The sequence below is a fragment of the Bufo gargarizans genome, chromosome 9 (assembly GCF_014858855.1).
Source record: "Bufo gargarizans isolate SCDJY-AF-19 chromosome 9, ASM1485885v1, whole genome shotgun sequence".
NCBI lineage: Eukaryota > Metazoa > Chordata > Amphibia > Anura > Bufonidae > Bufo > Bufo gargarizans.
Genome location: NC_058088.1, coordinates 181,707,862 through 181,724,642, shown reverse-complemented (window position 1 = coordinate 181,724,642; position 16,781 = coordinate 181,707,862). Strand labels below are relative to the sequence as shown.

General features: G+C 46.4%; 1 protein-coding gene across 1 annotated transcript in view; it reads left to right on the top strand.

The window, feature by feature from the left end:
• Positions 1-15,968, top strand: part of USP20 (ubiquitin specific peptidase 20) — a 36,796-nt gene extending 20,828 nt beyond the window's left edge. Inside the window, exons 12-25 of the mRNA XM_044305672.1 lie at positions 32-144; positions 435-607; positions 888-982; positions 1,225-1,258; positions 3,257-3,302; positions 3,380-3,560; positions 5,264-5,390; positions 5,498-5,667; positions 7,804-7,885; positions 8,710-8,818; positions 10,844-10,946; positions 12,690-12,761; positions 13,241-13,412; positions 15,029-15,968. Of these exons, the coding sequence (XP_044161607.1) occupies positions 32-144; positions 435-607; positions 888-982; positions 1,225-1,258; positions 3,257-3,302; positions 3,380-3,560; positions 5,264-5,390; positions 5,498-5,667; positions 7,804-7,885; positions 8,710-8,818; positions 10,844-10,946; positions 12,690-12,761; positions 13,241-13,401 (1,466 nt within the window). The 3' untranslated portion in view covers positions 13,402-13,412; positions 15,029-15,968. The remainder of the gene's footprint in view (positions 1-31; positions 145-434; positions 608-887; positions 983-1,224; positions 1,259-3,256; positions 3,303-3,379; positions 3,561-5,263; positions 5,391-5,497; positions 5,668-7,803; positions 7,886-8,709; positions 8,819-10,843; positions 10,947-12,689; positions 12,762-13,240; positions 13,413-15,028) is intronic.
• The last annotated feature ends 813 nt before the right edge of the window (positions 15,969-16,781 follow it).

Genomic DNA, 16,781 nt, shown 5'->3' with positions numbered 1-16,781 from the left:
TCAAGTTCAGTCAATTTCACTTTTCTTACAGCGCAAGTCGCGAGCGGAGGGAAACGGCGGTCAGAAGTCAGATATCGCAGCGTCATTTCAGATATCTTCGATGGGTCCATTCTGAGCCTGGTCCAGTGCCTGACATGTGACAGGGTAAGTCTTTGGCCCGTTGCATGTAAAACACCCTACAACCATATGATATGTTTCTGGAATTTAAAGGAACCCTCCGGGGAAAGTTCATACCATGTGTTATGTTAGAGTAGGGCCTAAGGGGGAGGTGCATGACAAGGATTCAGAGAACCCCTGTGTCATGCTTCGCCCCCCCCAGGCCCTGCACTGGATATTTCATGTTGTCTGGAGTGTTCCTTTAATTTTCAAACCATTCCTAGTTCCTTATTTCGAGGCTGTTCCTTTAACATGACCGTCTTCCTGTGTTGACTCAGGTGTCCACCACCATCGAGACCTTTCAGGACTTGTCACTTCCTATCCCAGGAAAGGAGGACCTGGCGAAGCTTCACTCTACCATCCATCAAAGTGCTGTGGTCAAAGCTGGCGCCTGTGGAGAAAACTACAACACCCAGGGGTGGCTGGCCTTTCTCATGGAGTACATCCGCAGGTATCGGCTCCAGTCCTCTGTGAGAGGGGTTGTCAGCAGGATCAACCACTGTCTGGTAGAGTTGATCCTGCTGATTACTACAGTATTTTTGTCGCCCAGATCCGAAATATACCATTGCATTAATTAATATGTTACTTAGGACTTCAGTGCACCGAGAGGCCGCGCATGTGCCTTAGCTTCTGTAATCGGCGCATGCGCAGTACATCTCCTTTGGGTTTCCCTGCTGCCGAGATTTCCATTAGACGTCATTCTTATATTCTTCATATATCTGCTCCCCCAGGATTGTGGTCTCCTGCATCCCAAGCTGGTTCTGGGGCCCCGTGGTCACCCTGGAGGACTGTCTTGCTGCTTTCTTTGCTGCTGATGAGCTAAAAGGTAAGGCAGTGTTATTAGGTGACGGACAGACCACCACACCTCCCAGTGCGCCCAGAACTGGCCACCGGTACGTCTTTTATTACTGGGACCATCATTAAAGTGGCGCACATTGCAACACGTCTGACACGACTGGATCCACGTTACACATCTTCACCCCTGTCTGTATACAGCTGCCCACGTGTGATCTGATCCACTGCTCATCCGTCAGGACCGTGTTCTAAATGTCCCTTTATTCCTGATAGGTGATAACATGTATAGCTGCGAGCGCTGCAAAAAGTAAGATCCATCTGTCTGTCTATATTCTATCTGTCTGTATCTCATATCTATCTATCTCATATCTATATATCTATCTATCTATCTATCTATCTATCTCATATCTATCTATCTATCTATCTATCTATCTCATATCTATCTATCTCATATCTATCTATCTCATATCTATCATCTATCTATCATTATCTATCTATCTATCTATCTATCTATCTGTCTCATATCTACAGACGTGGACAAAATTGTTGGTACCCTTTGGTCAATGAAAGAAAAAGTCACAATGGTCACAGAAATAACTTTAATCTGACAAAAGTAATAATAAATTAAAATTCTATAAATGTTAACCAATGAAAGTCAGACATTGTTTTTCAACCATGCTTCAACAGAATTATGTAAAAAAATAAACTCATGAAACAGGCATGGACAAAAATGATGGTACCCCTAACTTAATATTTTGTTGCGCAACCTTTTGAGGCAATCACTGCAATCAAACGCTTCCTGTAACTGTCAATGAGACATCTGCACCTCTCAGCAGGTATTTTGGCCCACTCCTCATGAGCAAACTGCTCCAGTTGTGTCCGGTTTGAAGGGTGCCTTTTCCAGACTGCATGTTTCAGCTCCTTCCAAAGATGCTCAATAGGATTGAGGTCAGGGCTCATAGAAGGCCACTTTAGAATAGTCCAATTTTTTCCTCTTAGCCATTCTTGGGTGTTTTTAGCGGTGTGTTTTGGGTCATTGTCCTGTTGCAAGACCCATGACCTGCGACTGAGACCAAGCTTTCTGACACTGGCTAGTACATTTCTCTCTAGAATTCCTTGATAGTCTTGAGATTTCATTGTACCCTGCACAGATTCAAGACACCCTGTGCCAGACGCAGCAAAGCAGCCCCAGAACATAACAGAGCCTCCTCCATGTTTCACAGTAGGGACAGTGTTCTTTTCTTGATATGCTTCATTTTTTCGTCTGTGAACATACAGCTGATGTGCCTTGGCAAAAACTTCGATTTTTGTCTCATCTGTCCACAGGACATTCTCCCAGAAGCTTTGTGGCTTGTCAACATGTAGTTTGGCATATTCCAGTCTTGCTTTTTTATGATTCGTTTTCAACAATGGTGTCCTCCTTGGTCGTCTCCCATGTAGTCCACTTTGGCTCAAACAACGACGGATGGTGCGATCTGACACTGATGTTCCTTGAGCATGAAGTTCACCTTGAATCTCTTTAGAAGTCTTTCTAGGCTCTTTTGTTACCATTCGGATTATCCGTCTCTTAGATTTGTCATCAATTTTCCTCCTGCGGCCACGTCCAGGGAGGTTGGCTACAGTCCCATGGATCTTAAACTTATGAATAATATGTGCAACTGTACTCACAGGAACATCTAGTTGCTTGGAGATGGTCTTATAGCCTTTACCTTTAACATGCTTGTCTATAATTTTCTTTCTGATCTCTTGAGACAGCTCTTTCCTTTGCTTCCTCTGGTCCATGTCGAGTGTGGTACACACCATATCACCAAACAACACAGTGATTACCTGGAGCCATATATATAGGCCCAATGGCTGATTACAAGGTTGTAGACACCTGTGATGCTAATTAGTGGACACACCTTGAATTAACATGTCCCTTTGGTCACATTATGTTCTGTGTTTTCTAGGGGTACCATCATTTTTGTCCATGCCTGTTTCATGAGTTTATTTTTTACATAATTCTGTTGAAGCATGGTTGAAAAACAATGTCTGACTTTCATTGGTTAACATTTATAGAATTTTAATTTATTATTACTTTTGTCAGATTAAAGTTATTTCTGTGACCATTGTGACTTTTTCTTTCATTGACCAAAGGGTACCAACAATTTTGTCCACGTCTGTATCTATCTCCTATCTATCTATCTATCTATCTATCTATCTCATATCTATCATCTATCTATCATTATCTATCTATCTATCTATCTATCTATCTATCTGTCTCATATCTATCTATCTATTTATCTATGATTTTTCTCTGTTTCAGGCTACGAAATGGAGTGAAGTATTGTAAAGTTTTGCGGCTGCCGGAGGTGAGCTTCTTCTTCTTCTTTCCCATCTTCTGACATTTCCGCACATTGCAGCTTCACTGATTTGCCTGTTTCCGCAGGTCCTCTGTATACACTTGAAGCGCTTCCGGCACGAGGTGATGTACTCCTTCAAGATCAGCAGCCATGTTTCCTTCCCCTTGGAGGGCCTGAATCTCCGACCTTTCCTGGCCAAGGAGTGCGTGTCCCATATCACCACCTACGACCTGCTGGCTGTTATCTGCCATCATGGAACTGCAGGGAGTAAGTTCTTCTCCCAGGACCCTCCGCTTGTTTATTCAGTCTTCTGATTTTACTTTCTGTATCCATTCCTGACTTTTTTCAAGATTTCTGATATCTGTCAGTGAATGGTTCACCTGCAATGGCTGAAAACTGCTCTCGCACAGTTGCATGGCTCGTTGCGGTTTATCATGTCTGTGTCCTTGTTTTGAGCCTTACACCTGCGTCACTTGGACGTGTTTTTAGCCTCTGGATGGGGAATCACAGATGTTACCTTTCACTGACGGCAAGCAGAAATCTTGAGAACGGTGAGCCATCTAATCTCAAAGTTACAGAGCTTTTACAAAACTGGAAAACTTTTTTTTGCTTTGCCAATAATTATTGAATGCTCATAGCCCAAGAAGTAGGAAACCTTGCATTACCGCCTATGGTCGGTGGGGTGTTTCCTGCTCTCTGACTCCTCGGAGGGTAAATGCCCTCCTTTCCCTCTGATGGAGATGTGAATATCATTCTATATTTTGTATCTTTAGGATTGTGTAACTAGATGTTGCTTTAAGCTGCTTGTCCCTTTTCTCAAGCGCTTCCCCTCCTCTCTTTGCTTCAGTCTGCCTGTTTTACAATGACAGAGGTGTCACATATGACGTATGCAGTATTGAAGGGGTTGTCGGGGTTCAGAGCTGAACCCGGACATACCCTTATTTTCACCCCGGCAGCCCCCCTGAGGCTAGCATCGGCGCATCTCATGCTCCAATGCGCTCCCTTGCCCTGCGCTGGATCACGCAGGGCACGGGCTCTTTTGTTTATCATAACACACTGCCGGGCGGAAGCTTCCGCCTGGCAGTGTGTTTGGTGACGTCACCGGCTATGATGGGCGGGCTTTAGTGCTGCCCTAGTCGTTTTACTGGCTAAGGCAGCGCTAAATCCCGCCCATCAGTGCCGGTGACGTCACCGGGCTTCCTGGCAGCCCCATGTAGAGCCACGGTACGGCAAAGGAGAACATCGGAGCATGAACTGCTCCAATGCTCAAGTCAGGGGGGCTGCCGGGGTGAAAAAATTAAGGCGTGTTCGGGTTCAGCTCTGAACCCGGACAACCCCTTTAAGACACCAGTTGGGGGGGGGGGGTCCCTGCCTTCTCTCATACAGTGCCAGACTGTATAAAGATACACTCCATTGACAACAGGAATGGTATCCCTGAGTTATTCCAGGAGGAATAACAGAGGAATGGCACAATGGAAATGATAAGAACAGATTCTCCAGAATTGTTATTACATGGGAAATACAAGTATTTAGTGAAACGGACATGTCAGGAGAGTATAGAAAGGTCGCCTTTAAAGGGGTTGTATTATCGCTGGGAAGTGAGGTAGGGTGCACCGCACATGCCACCCTCCATTCATCCCTATTGGTCACGCACTGCTATTTTTTCGGCGGTTCTATTGAAATTAATGGGAAACTGCACTGCGCAAGCGTGGCCACCGCTTCATTCACTTCTATGGGACTGATGGAAATATCGTCTATTTTCTGTACTCCCATAGAAATGAATGGAGGGCGGCTGCTCGTGTGCGGTTTGGAACTGCGTTCTAAAGATAGGTGCGGATCCCACCTCTGGGACCCGCACCTATCGGACATTGCTACCGATATGCCCCCACTGTCCGAGATGATGCAACACCTTTAACTCTGGACATGCCCTTTAAACCAAGACAGATTTTGACGCTGATGCTATGTTCCAGGTGGCCATTACATATCCTACTGCCAGAACGGGATTAACGGTCAGTGGTACGAGTTTGATGACCAGTACGTCACCGAGGTGCACGAGACTGTGGTCCAGAACGCAGAGGCGTACGTCCTCTTCTACAGGTGAGTGCAGCGCCCACTACTGGTAAGTGGAGTTATTGTCACTCATCTGTTGGCTTGACAGCACTCTGTGCCTCTGTGTTTGATGTGTCCGTCTGTCCTGGTCACAGAAAGAGCAGCGAGGACGCGGAGCGGGAAAGGCAAAAGGTGGTGTCCCTGGCAGCCATGAAGGAATCCGGTCTTCTACAGTTCTATATCTCTCGCGAATGGCTCAACAAGTTCAACACTTTTGCAGAACCGGGACCAATAACTAACCAAAGCTTCCTCTGCCGTCATGGAGGTAGGTCTAGGACATTGGTGGCTAACCTCCGTCACTCCAGCTGTGGTGAAAATACGACTCCCAGCATGCTCCATTCATTTCTATGGAGTTCTGAGAACAGCCAAGCAAGTGTGCATCTTGGGAGTTGTACTTTTCACACAGCTGGAGTGCCGGAGGTTAGCCATCACAGGTCTAAGACATTGGGATCTCATGCATAGACTGTGGCGGCCATATGTGCAGGGTAAACAGGAAAGGGAACGCAGTGCTATACTAGTGCTGTAACCTCTTCCTTCCCAGAGATCAGACCCCCACCGATCATAAATATCCTGGCAATATGCTATCACTTTAAAAGATGAGAATATCTCTCTAAAGGGGTTGAAAATTTGCAAATCAGACATCATACAGAACACGACAATCTGTTACTAACAAAGCTAGAACCAGCCCCGGACCTCACATGGATCCAGAGATCTCCCCATTCATTGCTCCAATTGTTCTGTTAGATTTATATCGAGCTTGCAGCTCAGGGGACGTGTCCTTTCTACTGCAAGTCTCTATCACAGCTCAGGGGACGTGTCCTTTCTACTGCAAGTCTCTATCACCGCTCAGGGGATGTGTCCTTTCTACTGCAAGTCTCTATCACAGCTCAGGGGACGTGTCCTTTCTACTGCAAGTCTCTATCTATCACCGCTCAGGAAGCAGCTGAAGGATGGAACTGAGCATATGTGTCCACTTCATCGAGGTGGACAGAGAAATAGGGAAAAAGGACAAACAGCAGGTGGCGCTGTACAGATAGATTTTATTGTATAACTCAGTGGCTATGCTAAATTTTTAATTGCATGCTGTTGCAAAAGTATTCAGATCCAGGTGCTGGTTTCCAAACTGCTGAATATTTTTTTATGGGACAACCCCTTTTAAGGGGTTTGCCCATTTCATACATTGGGGGCCTATTGCTAGGCTATGCTCACAATATCTAATCTCTAGAAACGAGCCCACAAGAGTGGGCAGCGCATGTGCAGCCGCCCTCCATTTATTTCTATGGGAGCGCCGAAAATAGCCAAGAAGAGCACTCAGCTATTTTAGGAAGTCCCATAGAAATGAATGTGAAGTGCACTGCGCAAGCGCGGCTACCGCTCCATTTACTTCTATAGGGTTGACGGAAATAGGCGAGATAGATGAAACCTGCACCTATCAGACTGTACAAGATAGGTCCTTTAAGCTCATGCTTGATAGTCCTGATTGGAACATCTATGACAAGACTGCGAAATATTTTTGACCTAGGGGCCAGATTGTCACTTTGCACTGTGCGAAGGATTATAGCTGCAACATGGTGGCGCATCATCGGTCCCCCCAACACGATCACTGCACAGTGAATGGGGTCTTCCGCTGCCTCCTCCGTCCACCATAGTTTACGGCACCAGCAGCAGCCGGAAACATCTGATTGGTGGGGCTGTGGGGTGTCAGATCCCTGCCCGTCTCATGTTGATGACCTAGGGGTAGATCATAAATATCTAAGTCGTGGAAAATCCCTTTAAAATGAATGTATCATCTAGATAGTGATGTTTTTGTTTGCTTTTTAAGTTTTTATTTTCTGTGACGGCCATCTTGCTGCTGATAACAGCAATCAGAGATACCCTTTACAGCTGCCACATTGACCATAGGAATCTCTAGTCGGGGATTGACCTCTTATGGGAGAGTGTTGTGAGCATGCTCTATGACCTGTGCAGAGGTCATTGTACAGGGAGGGGGAGAAGGCGTGCTGTGACGTCACCTACTATCACTGTTGGCTCCTGTGTTATCTATATACATTGTAATCCTGCCTGTGATGATAATGAGAGGAGAACTGATCGCGACAGAACAGGAAGTGTCAGCCTGATATGAGGCGTAGAGTGAAAACTGCAGGATTTTAGTATTTGTTTATAGATAGCGACATGGAAAACTGAAAAATAAATCACAAATTATTTTTTTTCTCAAATATCTTAATGTAAAAACTTACAATGGGTCATTTTGTGATGATACGGGCCTTTTAAAGGGGTTGTCCACCATGGTGTCCCTCGAAAATATGCTGATTTCATAATGTCCTGCAGGGGAACATGGCAGCTTCACGCGCCGCTACCATTAGGACTTCCAGGAGAATGGCTGACTTTCGTCTCTTTGCAGGAATTCCCCCTAACAAGTATCATTATATCGATGACCTGGTGGTGATCCTGCCTCAGAGTGTATGGGAGTATTTGTACAACAGGTGAGATCTGTGAGGACTTTGCTTTTTATTTCTTATGTGACTGTGCCGGGGAAATGACCCTTAAAGGGTGTTCCCCTCTCAGGCAGTCTTGGAATACACATCATATTCGGCAGCCAGACATGTGGTTTTGCTTATTTTCGGATATCCTTGGCCAGGCTCTAGGTTAAAGTGTGCCACTAGCTAAAAACCATCATTTCCATGAATTAGTTTAATTATACAATTTATCTTAATAGGGGTCAAAGATGCAAATTCCTCTACGAATACATATAGCTAAACAACAAAATGATCACTGCTTACAGTCACCACTAGGGGGTGCTTAGGAGTTTACAGAAGACAAACTTATTGAGTTCAATGGAAGACCTGTATGCCATGAGCTCCCCCTAGTGGTGGCTGCATGAGAAATGTTAGCATTTAAAGGGAATCTGTCCCCAGCCAGTTGTTTGCGAGGGAGGGGTTGACCACAGAGAGGAGTGGATCTTGGGTGCAACAAGAGCAATGGTGATGCTCTCATTGCACCAAAATAAGAAGGTATCGTAACTAAAGAATGGAGCCTTGGATCAACAAAAGAAAAACAGCGTTTGAACCGGGTGAACCACAGCAATGTGTCTATGCAAACAGTGGGATGAGGAGGTTGCCGGTGACCGACTCCCTTAAACTGAATCCCTGGAAGCTCTGATAAGATATATTATCAAATGGACCTTAAAATTCTGGGTATACTGTGATAATAGCCTGCGTACCGCCAGTCTGGAAGTGCGTGGTTATACGGCCCAGTCCATTCTTCATCTAGATGTTTTATTCGGCATCTTGCATTGTGTTCCCTGCAGTTTCGGGGGAGGCCCGGCTGTCAACCATCTGTATGTTTGCTCTATATGTCAAGTTGAAATTGAGGCTTTGGCAAAACGCCGGAAAACCGAGATTGACACTTTTATTAAGGTAAGATATTGCGACATTTTCCAATTATCATTAGTCTCTTTACTACGTTATTATATTTCGTTATGTGTCTTTCTCCGGGCATTGACGTGCTCCCCCTCAATGTCCGTGCTCTCTTCTACAGGTTAAAGCATATGGACACCATTGACATGGAAAAAATAATTTTTACATAGTTTACAAAAAAGTTTCAGGCTGCAGCCTTCTCTCCCTCCTTCCCTTCCTATCTATTTTCAGATCCCCTAATATGGAGGTTATAACATTCTCCTAGCTTCATACTTTTATGGATGTCCCTCTTAGTAACACATGTTGGATATGAGATCTGTGTGTCCAGGATGCTGCTGCCTTCCCTTGTGTGTGCTCTCCTCCCTATCTACAGCCTGTGTGAGCTGCCCTTTCATGGATGCTTTTTCCTTCTCCACTCTGCGATCTGCTGTGTACAACCTCCTGCCCCTCCCTGCTGCTATCTTTAACATTGAGAGAAGGGATGGGGAAAGAAGAGAAAGCAATGATGCACTGTGAACTATGATAGGTGGAAAATGCATAAGTGGTCACGCATTTGCCCTGCTGCTCCATTCAGTGTCTTTTGGGGCGACGGAGACACTGAGCGCTTATACTCGTGATTTGTGACAACCACTCTATTCATGCTGCTCCTTACTGCACCTTACTGGCGCCCTATAGGTTATAAATATTTTTTGTGAGATAACCACCTTTTTGTGGCAAAACATTGTGGCTGTCTGCAGCAACCAGTAGGGGGAGCTAACTGCATACTGTCTATACTGAGCTGAATAATAAGCCAGGATGTTGTCACCTCTCATACTTCCTCTGTACAGCTAGGAACGTAGATGGACACCCGTGGAGACACCTTCAGAGACAATTATGTCCTGCGGAACAAAGGATTGGGCATGTCAAAAAATCTAGCATGCCCAAGCATTGCTTCCCCAACAGCAGAAGTTTGGGTATTACGTTCTACGCATTGGACTCGCAGTGCGAGTATGCGGCAGCTGCCGTCCTGACCTCCCAGCACTGACACACAGCATTATTCTGATTTATGATGCTATGTAACCTTTACAGTTCTGGAATGTATTGGATAACAATGACATAATGCTGTCAGTGTTATCTAATACATTCCAGAACTCTAAGGGTTACATAGCATCATAAATCAATATGTAACCCTGTCAGTGCTGGGAGGTCAGGACGGGAGCTGCCGCATACTTACACTGCGAGTCCGATGCGTGGAACTCGCTCGTGTGAAAGGGGCCTATAATCAGGAGCTACTTCACCTGCTAGTTGTCAGAGCTCCAAACATTCCTGAATTAACCTAACAGGTTGTCAGGGGTGCGCCTCATACTATCAGGTAGCACTAGAGGAATCCATTCCCCCTCACTATTCCTCTTCCTGTTCTCATCACCTTGTTTGCCCAAACTAGTGGAAAGTTTATTAAACTTTGCTTACAATTAAAGGGGTTCTCACTTCAGTAAGTGGCATTTAACATGTAGAGAAAGTTAATACCAGGCACTTACTAATGTATTGTGATTGTCCATATTGCTTCCTTTGCTGGCTGGATTCAGTTTTCCTTCACATTATACACTGCTGGTTACAGACCACCCTGCAAGTCCATCAGCGGTGGTCGTGCTTGCACACTATAGGAAAAAGCGTCAGCCTGTCTGGTGGCTGGGACTGTGGGAGCATGCATAGGCTAGTACTTTTTCCTATATTGTTCAAGCACGACCACCACTGATGGATTGCAGGGTGGTCGTAACCATGGAAACGGGCAGTATATAATGTGATGGGAAATAAGTCCAACCAACAAAGGAGGCAATATGGACAATCGCACTACATTAGTAAATGCCTTGTATTAACGTTCTCTACATGATAAATGCCACTTACTGAAGTGAGACGACCCCTTTAAGGAAAAAAATAGCAGAAAATGTAAAAAAAAATGAAAAAAAACGGGAGTAGAGCTGCCAGGATAGGACTTCTCGGTTATCAAGATTCATGGAGGTTTTGTTGTTTCTGTCTCCTGTTTAGCTGAATAAAGCTTTTCAAGCGGAGGAGTCTCCCAGCGTCATATACTGTATCAGCATGCAGTGGTTTCGAGAGTGGGAAGCCTTTGTCAAAGGCAAAGACAATGGTAAGTGCCGTGTCATTTCATCGGTGACCACAAGAGGGCAAACTTCCTGGCCTTAGGGCATGAAGCCCCTTGCATGTGATCTCGCCTCCATGCTATGTGTCCATCCGACATACTCATAAGAGTTGCATATATTTGGTATCCAGAAACCAAGGCAAGATTTAAGTTAGCCATTGGGCGGCAGAATCTTCCCTTAACCCCCTGTCAGCCATAGATGGAGACCCTTAAAGGGGGTTGTCCCACGAAAAATATTCTACAGTTTTCAAACCAGCACCTGGATCTGAATACTTTTGCAATTGCATGTAATTATTGAGCTATTCAATAAAATGTATCTGTACAGCGCCACCTGCTGTTAGCTTTTTTTCTTATTTCTTTGTCCTGCTCACTGAGAAGGCCGCACATGCTCAGTGTCATATGATGTCTGATTTTCATTTTTTTTCATTAATCATGCGATAGCCCTTTAAAAAATGAAAACCATACATAATCTAGTACATGATAATCTCTTTCTAACAAAGCTGGAACCAGCCCCGGACCTCACATGGATCCAGAGATCTCACCACTCATTGTTCTGCTCGATTTGTTTCAAGCTGGCACCTCGGGGGCGTGCCCATTCTCAGTGGGCGTGTCCTTTCTGCTGCACCTGGTGGCTGTTGAAGGATGGAACTGAGCATGTGCTTCCACCTCAATGAGCAGGACAGAGAAATTAGAAAAAGAGCAAACAGCAGGTGGCGCTACACAGATACATTTTATCGAATAACTCAGCGGCTGTTCCAAATTTGTAGTTACATGCAATTACAAAAGTATTTAGATCCAGGTGCTGGTTTGAAAATGTTAAATATTTTTCGTGGGACAACCCATTGAATATACCATAAGCCCCCTGCACTGGCGCCTTCCAGTCCCATCAGTGAAGACACAGGGTTTCAAGTGTATGGCTGGCATGGTCTGTCCCGGTGTGCTGGTGCAGGCGTTGTAAAGCCCTTGAAGTTAATTGGGAACACATATAGACTACTAGTCTTCACACTGAATGTTTAAGGGGTATTCTCATCTGAGACTATGGGGGCATATGGCTAGGATATGCCCCCACCTCTGGGACCCGCACCTACACCGAGAACAGACCGGGGAAAGTGGTGGCTGGAGGACCCCCGGTTTTACCGGGTCCGGTCACCACCAAGCACTCTCCTCATAGTACTGAATGCGAGCGCACCGCACTTGTGCGCCCACCGCTCCCGTTCCCAGGAAATAGCTGAACCAGTGCCCATAGAAATGAATGGAGGGAGGCTGTGCATGCGCAGTGCGCCCTCCACAACTTTCGGGCCTCCGTTCTCAATGTAGGTGCAGGTCCCGCACCTATCAGACAATGGGGTCATATCCTAGCGATATGCCCCAATTGTCTGAGATGGGAATAACCCTTTAAAGGGGTTGTACAGCAATTAGAAAAACATGGCTGCCTTCTTGCAGATAAAGCGCCACATCTGTCCTGTGGGTTGTGTCCGGTATTGCTGCTTATTGCAGTGAAGGGGACCGAGCTGCAGTACCGCACACAGCCTATGGACATGTGTGGCATTGTTTTTGGAAGAGAGTAGACATGTTTTTGAACCCCTTGAACCAATAGTCCTCCCTTTAGATAATTTTCCTCGGTTATCCCCTGTGTGATGGGGTAGTCACCGGCTTGGTGAACCCCTATGGTGTGCACATCTTTTGGCAGCAGTCTTTGTTCATGTACGTCTATTTCTCTATTTTTTTTAGACCCCCCAGGACCAATCGATAACAGTAAGGTGGCACTGACCAAGAGTGGAGGACACGTGCAGCCAAAACAGGGTATGAAGAGAAATCCTTGACACCAACGCTAGTATTTGATTTGATTGGACCCCCTCTACCAATATATCAGTCATCACAGAGCGCATGTACAAAACCCAGCATATCCCTGCCTGAACAGCCCATTAAAGGGGTCTTCTGGCACAGTCGGCTGCCCGAAATTGCTGATTGGTGGAGGCGCTGGTTGTCGGACCCCGACCAATCGGATATGGATGACCTATCTTGAGGGTAGGTCATCAATATCTCAGTCCCGGTTCCTGGACTCCCCCACAGATAATGGTTGATTGATGGGGGTAGCATCAGTGGGATACCTGTGATTACTTTATTGTTAGCAGACCCCTATCTTGTCCATAGTGGAAACCCCTTTAAAATGGATACAGCAATCTGATTGGTTGCATGGTCACAGTTAGGTGTGCTCTCGGATTATACAGCGAGGACAGGGCTGCGTTCATATAGCTCCATGTATTCCCTCTTCTGTACAGGTGCGGATTATGGGCAGATCTCTGAAGAGACCTGGAACTACCTCTTTAGCATATACGGAGGAGGCCCGGACATAGCGATTCGGCAAACCATTGCACCGCCTCAGGAGCTGGAGGGTCTACACGGAGAGCAGAAGATAGAAGCGGAAACTAGAGCGGGCTAGCAGTGACCGAGGTAATCCTCCTGTGCTTCGGCCTAAGGCCTCATGCACACGACCGTTCCGCGGATCCTCAAAAAACGGAAGCCGCCCAGTGTGCCTTCCTGCAATTTACGGAACGGGCTTATTGTAGAAAAGCCCTATTCTTGTCCGCAAAACTGACAAGAATAGGACATGCTATATTTTTTTTGTGGAGCAACGGATGCGGGCATCACACATGAGTGCTGTACGCATCTTTTGCGGCCCCATTGAAGTGAATGGGTCCTCACCCAAGCCGCAAGAAATGCGGCTCGGCTGCGGACCACAACAACGGGCGTGTGCATGAGGCCTAACTCGTATAGGATGGATTTTCTTTTTAATAATAATTGGTAATATACATTATATGTAAATACCTTAACTCTTAAAGGGGTTGCCTCATGATAGACACTGTTGGCATGTCACTGGGTGATCAAATATCGAAGGGTATCTTTCTGACTGACCTCATTAAAGGGGTATTCAGTTTTCATGAAACTGATGACTTATCCTCAGGATAGGTCATATATTTCAGATTGGTGGAGGTTCAACTGTTAAGGGCATCTGTCAGCAGTTTTGTCCCTATGACACTGGCTGACCTGTTGCATGTGCCATCGGCCGCTGAAGACATCTGTGTTGGTCCCATGTTCATATGTGCCCGCATCGCTGAGAGTAATGATGTTTTATTATATGCAAATGAGCCTCTAGGAGCAATGGGGGCGCCTATCCTGAGGGTAGGTCATCCATTTCATAATATGTCTGGGTGACCACACGTTGGCAGGTCTCATTATGACCAACCTCATTAAATAAGATCCTCATTGTGATGCTCTAGAGCAGGCATGGCCAACCTGCAGCTCTCCAGCTGTTGCAAAACTACAACTCCCAGCATGCCCAGACTGCCTACAGCAGGCATGCTCAACCTGCGGCCCTCCAGCTGTTGCAAAAGTACAACTCCCAGCATTCCCGGGCAGCCTACAGAAGGGCATGGTGGGAGTTGTAGTTTTACAACAGCTGGAGGGGCCGCAGGTTGAGCATCCCTGGCCTACAGCTGGGCATGGTGGGAGTTGTAGTTTTACAACAGCTGGAGGGGCCGCAAGTTGAGCATCCCTGCCCTACAGCTGGGCATGGTGGGAGTTGTAGATTTACAACAGCTGGAGAGGCGCAGGTTGGCCATCCCTGCTCTAGAGCTAGACTAGTGGCTGCAATTCCCTCGGGATGAAAAGAAAGCACTACCTGGTTCTATTGCAGGGATCAGCACCCTTCGGCACTACAGCTCCCAGCATGCAAACATGCTTGGCTGTTCTTTTAACTTCTATGGAAGTGAATGAACCATTCTTGGAGTTGAAGTTTGAGAACAGCTGGAGTGCCAGAGGCTGCTGATCCCTCTCAGCCACTTAGCTGCTTGAAAAAAATAAAAATAAAGGGTTAAATTTCCATCCCTGTCAATCTGGAGGCAGGTGGGTGCTTCTCCACCTGTGGGGGGCTGTCCTGCTGGTGGTCTCTAGTGTAATTGTCCCCACCAGTATAACTATCAGGGTCCCACACTGGTCTCCCTATTTATCATCATGGCAGCGTCTCTTGAAATAAACCCCGTAACACTTATTTTTTTCCCCCCATGCAGGCCCACTTGAATGTCGACCCCTAGTGGTGGCGTTGACTACTACGCCAGGTTACCGCACTTCTAGAAGCACTTTCGGATGAGCCGCGTGCACGGACACTGTGTTTTATCCTTAGCATCCTTGGGAACGTATGTTGCAGATAGTAAATCGCCTATGATGATATAAAAAAAATATGAAAAAGCTATTTAAAACATATTAACTTCCCAGGTCGTTAGTTAACTAAATTATGGGTCAATGTAAAAGCCGACACTCACCGATGTAATAAGCTATGTATGCAGATCCTTAGGCTGGAGGGGACGGCGGCGGTTTACAGCAGGGTGTAGCCTGGCGATGGAGTAGGCATAGCCTTGCCCCGCGGCCAGCTGGTCTCACTACTAGTGCTGCCCTGTAATAAACCATCATGTGCACTCTCACCGCACTCGTTGTTTCTATGGGCAGCCGTGCCAGCACGGGTTCAATCAGCAGTCACAGCTGCAGGACGGTGCACTTTGCAGACCTGTTATGTAGGACAGCGGTGGTCTGCAACCTGGGGCATGCTGGGCATTGTAGTTTCACAGCGGCCAACAAGTTGCAGATGATGGGTGTGTAAGCAGCGGGGGGCCTTGTTTCAGGCCCTGACTCATTCCTTCTAGATGACGTAGTCTACCCTCCTGCAGCTTTATCCGATCTGCCTCCTGCCTCTCCACACTGTGATGTGCATGCTGCTGTGTTCCAGTAATACCTTCTGTACAGAGACAGTATTACACAGCTTGGGCCGGGAGAAATATAATAAATGGAAACCTAACAAAAATCAATCGCTGCTGTGGATTCATTTTTCAGGTTGACGAAACGCGAGTATAACACATACAGCAACGTAATGATCGCCACCAGACGGCATGGGGCAGACTGCGTGATTTTATGGATTATTCGACATCCGCAAACAGGAATTTTAATAGTCCAGAAAGCTTTTCAGTGCTGCCATGTCCCTCCATGCACCTCAGCTTTCACACGACAGGCATCAATGTAAAGGGCATCTGTCAGCAGACTTTTGTACCTATGGAACTGGCTGACCTGTTGGCAGCTGAAGGCATCTGTGTTGGTCCCATGTTCATATGTGCCCGCATTGCTTTAAGGACAGGCATGCTCAACCTGCGGCCCGCCAGCTGTTGTAAAACTACAATATCCAGCATGCCCGAACAGCCTACAGCTAGCTTACAGCAGGGCATTGTGGGAGTTGTAGTTTTACAACAGCTGGAGGGCCGCAGGTTGAGCATGCCTGCTTTAAGATATGCAACAGGGGCGTTACCATTACACCTAGAGGCTCTGCTCTCTCTGCAGCTGCTACGACCTCTGCAATTTGAATGACAGGAAGTGAAAACTAAACATCATGTCTGGCCCTGTCAATCAAAGTGCAGAGAGAGCAGAGCCTCTAGGTGTAATGATGACGCCCCCGTTGCTCCTAGAGGCTCATTTGCATATCTTAAAACATTATTTTTCTCCACAATGCGGACACATATGAACATTGGACCAACACAGATGCCTTCAGCTGCCAAGTGAACATGCAATGGGTCAACCAGTTTCATAGGTACAAAACTGCTGGCAGATCCCCCCTTAATCAGCAGGATCAGTCCCCACCAGCCCGTATGAATGGTTTCATGGAGTTGATCCTGCCGACAGGTGCTCTTTAAAGGGGTTCTGCGGGAATAACGAGCTTTTAGCAAATGCCTGCCTGTCTAAGAAGACGATTCATACTTACCTGCTCCCTGCCTCTGCTGG